This window comes from Anarrhichthys ocellatus, unplaced genomic scaffold, assembly GCF_004355925.1.
Source record: "Anarrhichthys ocellatus isolate YVR2014 unplaced genomic scaffold, GSC_Weel_1.0 scaffold6105, whole genome shotgun sequence".
Classification (NCBI taxonomy): domain Eukaryota; kingdom Metazoa; phylum Chordata; class Actinopteri; order Perciformes; family Anarhichadidae; genus Anarrhichthys; species Anarrhichthys ocellatus.
In genome coordinates this window covers 1-1,801 of record NW_022286079.1, presented here as the reverse complement: position 1 = coordinate 1,801, position 1,801 = coordinate 1, and the positions used below count along the sequence as shown (strand labels likewise).

The 1,801-nt window shown below is 48.2% G+C and overlaps 1 protein-coding gene across 1 annotated transcript in view; it reads left to right on the top strand.

The window, feature by feature from the left end:
* LOC116380096 (protein NEDD1-like) overlaps window positions 1–1,795 on the top strand; it is a gene marked incomplete at its 3' end in the record, with an annotated part of 3,028 nt that extends 1,233 nt beyond the window's left edge. The window contains exons 5-6 of the mRNA XM_031842058.1: window positions 713–942; window positions 1,534–1,795. Of these exons, the coding sequence (XP_031697918.1) occupies window positions 713–942; window positions 1,534–1,795 (492 nt within the window). The remainder of the gene's footprint in view (window positions 1–712; window positions 943–1,533) is intronic.
* Between the last annotated feature and the right edge of the window lie 6 nt (window positions 1,796–1,801).

The window sequence follows — 1,801 nt, the reverse complement described above, 5'->3', positions numbered from 1 at the left end:
TCCTGATCCTCTATATGAACCAGTCTCAGTGTAGTCCTGATCCTCTACATGAACCAGTCTCAGTTTAGTCCTGATCCTCTATATGAACCAGTCTCAGTGTAGTCCTGGTCCTCTATCAGACCTCCATCAGTAAAGAGACCATCAGAGAGAAGATGGTCTGTTTCTATAGAGTTATTCTTAAAGCTCGTCATCGGAGCCACCGGGTCGGATTCTGGTGAAACCAGATGAACTCATGCAGGTTCACCAGAACCTCCTTCAGCTCAGACTCCAGCAGAGACCGGTCCACCGCAGACAGACCCAGATCCTCCAGCGGAGACCGGTCCACCGTGGACAGACCCAGATCCTCCAACAGAGACCGGTCCACCGTGGACAGATCCGGAGCTCCGGAGGGAGGAGAGAGCTCAGCTCCCGGCAGCAGCAGCGTCTCCTCCTCCTCCTCCTCCAGGAGCAGAGCTTCTCTCTGCGAGCCAACACCAACACCACGCTGCTGGAGACCCAGAATGTATTGCTGGACCCGCTGGAGGGAAGGGAGGCACGGGAGAACCAGAACCAGGACTGAGAGGGGCAGACAGTCAGACCCTGCTGCAGTAACATGAGAGGTTTTCTAAAGGGAGTCTGGTGCTCAGAGACACTACCACTTTAGTCCACAAGGACCAGAATCACCACCAGATATAAGTTCCTTTTAGTAACTTGTGTTGTCTTTGATCTCCAGCCCATCCACGACCTGAGGCTGTCCGCTCTGAAGCGCTCTCTGCTGGGCAGCGTGTCTGACAGCGGCACCGTGGTCCTGTGGGACTCCAACACCCAGAAGGAGCTCCACGTGTTCGACGGGGCCCACAAGGCCCCCGGATCCGGCCTCGCCTTCTCCCCCGCCAGTGAGCTGCTGGTGGTCAGCGTCGGCCTTGACAAGAAGATCGTCTGCTACGACACGGCCAGCAAGATGTGAGACGCACCAAAGACATTATTGTTTTGTCTATAAAATGAAAGTAAATAGTGAAAAATTACACAAAAGTTTAGTCCAAAACCCAAAGACGATCATTTCATATAATAATTATATATATATATATATAATCATATATTACAGATAAAAGTGCAAATTAGAGATTTAATAGATATATTTTCCTGCAAAATTAACATTTTTTATAAACTGATTAGCTGAATAGCTGCCCAGCTAATTATGCTAAACAATTAATTGAGTTATCGATATTATTTAACACAACACACGGCTGTATTTACACATTATTTTGAGCACTCAGTGGTGTTTAGCGGTACACTCAGTGTTTTTACATCCACCTGTTTTTATGCACATTTTTAATTTGCACGTCAAAAAAAGAACCCTGAGTGGAAACGATGAAGATTCAAAACAATCGGCACAAAAAAGTTTTTTTGTGGAAGAGTTTGTTGTACAGATAAAAGCAAAATGAAAACAGATTTAGCAAATAAATGCTGACGTACATGAAGCATCATGTGACTTCAGCGTCCACTGAAGCTCCTCCTGTGTGTGTGTGTGTGTGTGTGTGTCCGTGTCCCCAGCATCCTGAGGTCGATCCGGGTGGACAGTCCTCTGACCTCGGTGGACTTCACGCCGGATGGCACTGGTCTCGTCGTGGGATCCACTCAGGGGAAGATCTACCAGTACGACCTGAGGAACTCCAGCGCCCCCACCAGGATCACAGCGGCACACAAAACATCCGTCACCTGTCTGCGCTTCCAGAGCAACACCAGTAAACTCAAGGTATCACAGAGTAACACCAGTAAACACAAAGTATCACAGACCAACACCAGTAAACACAAAGTACCA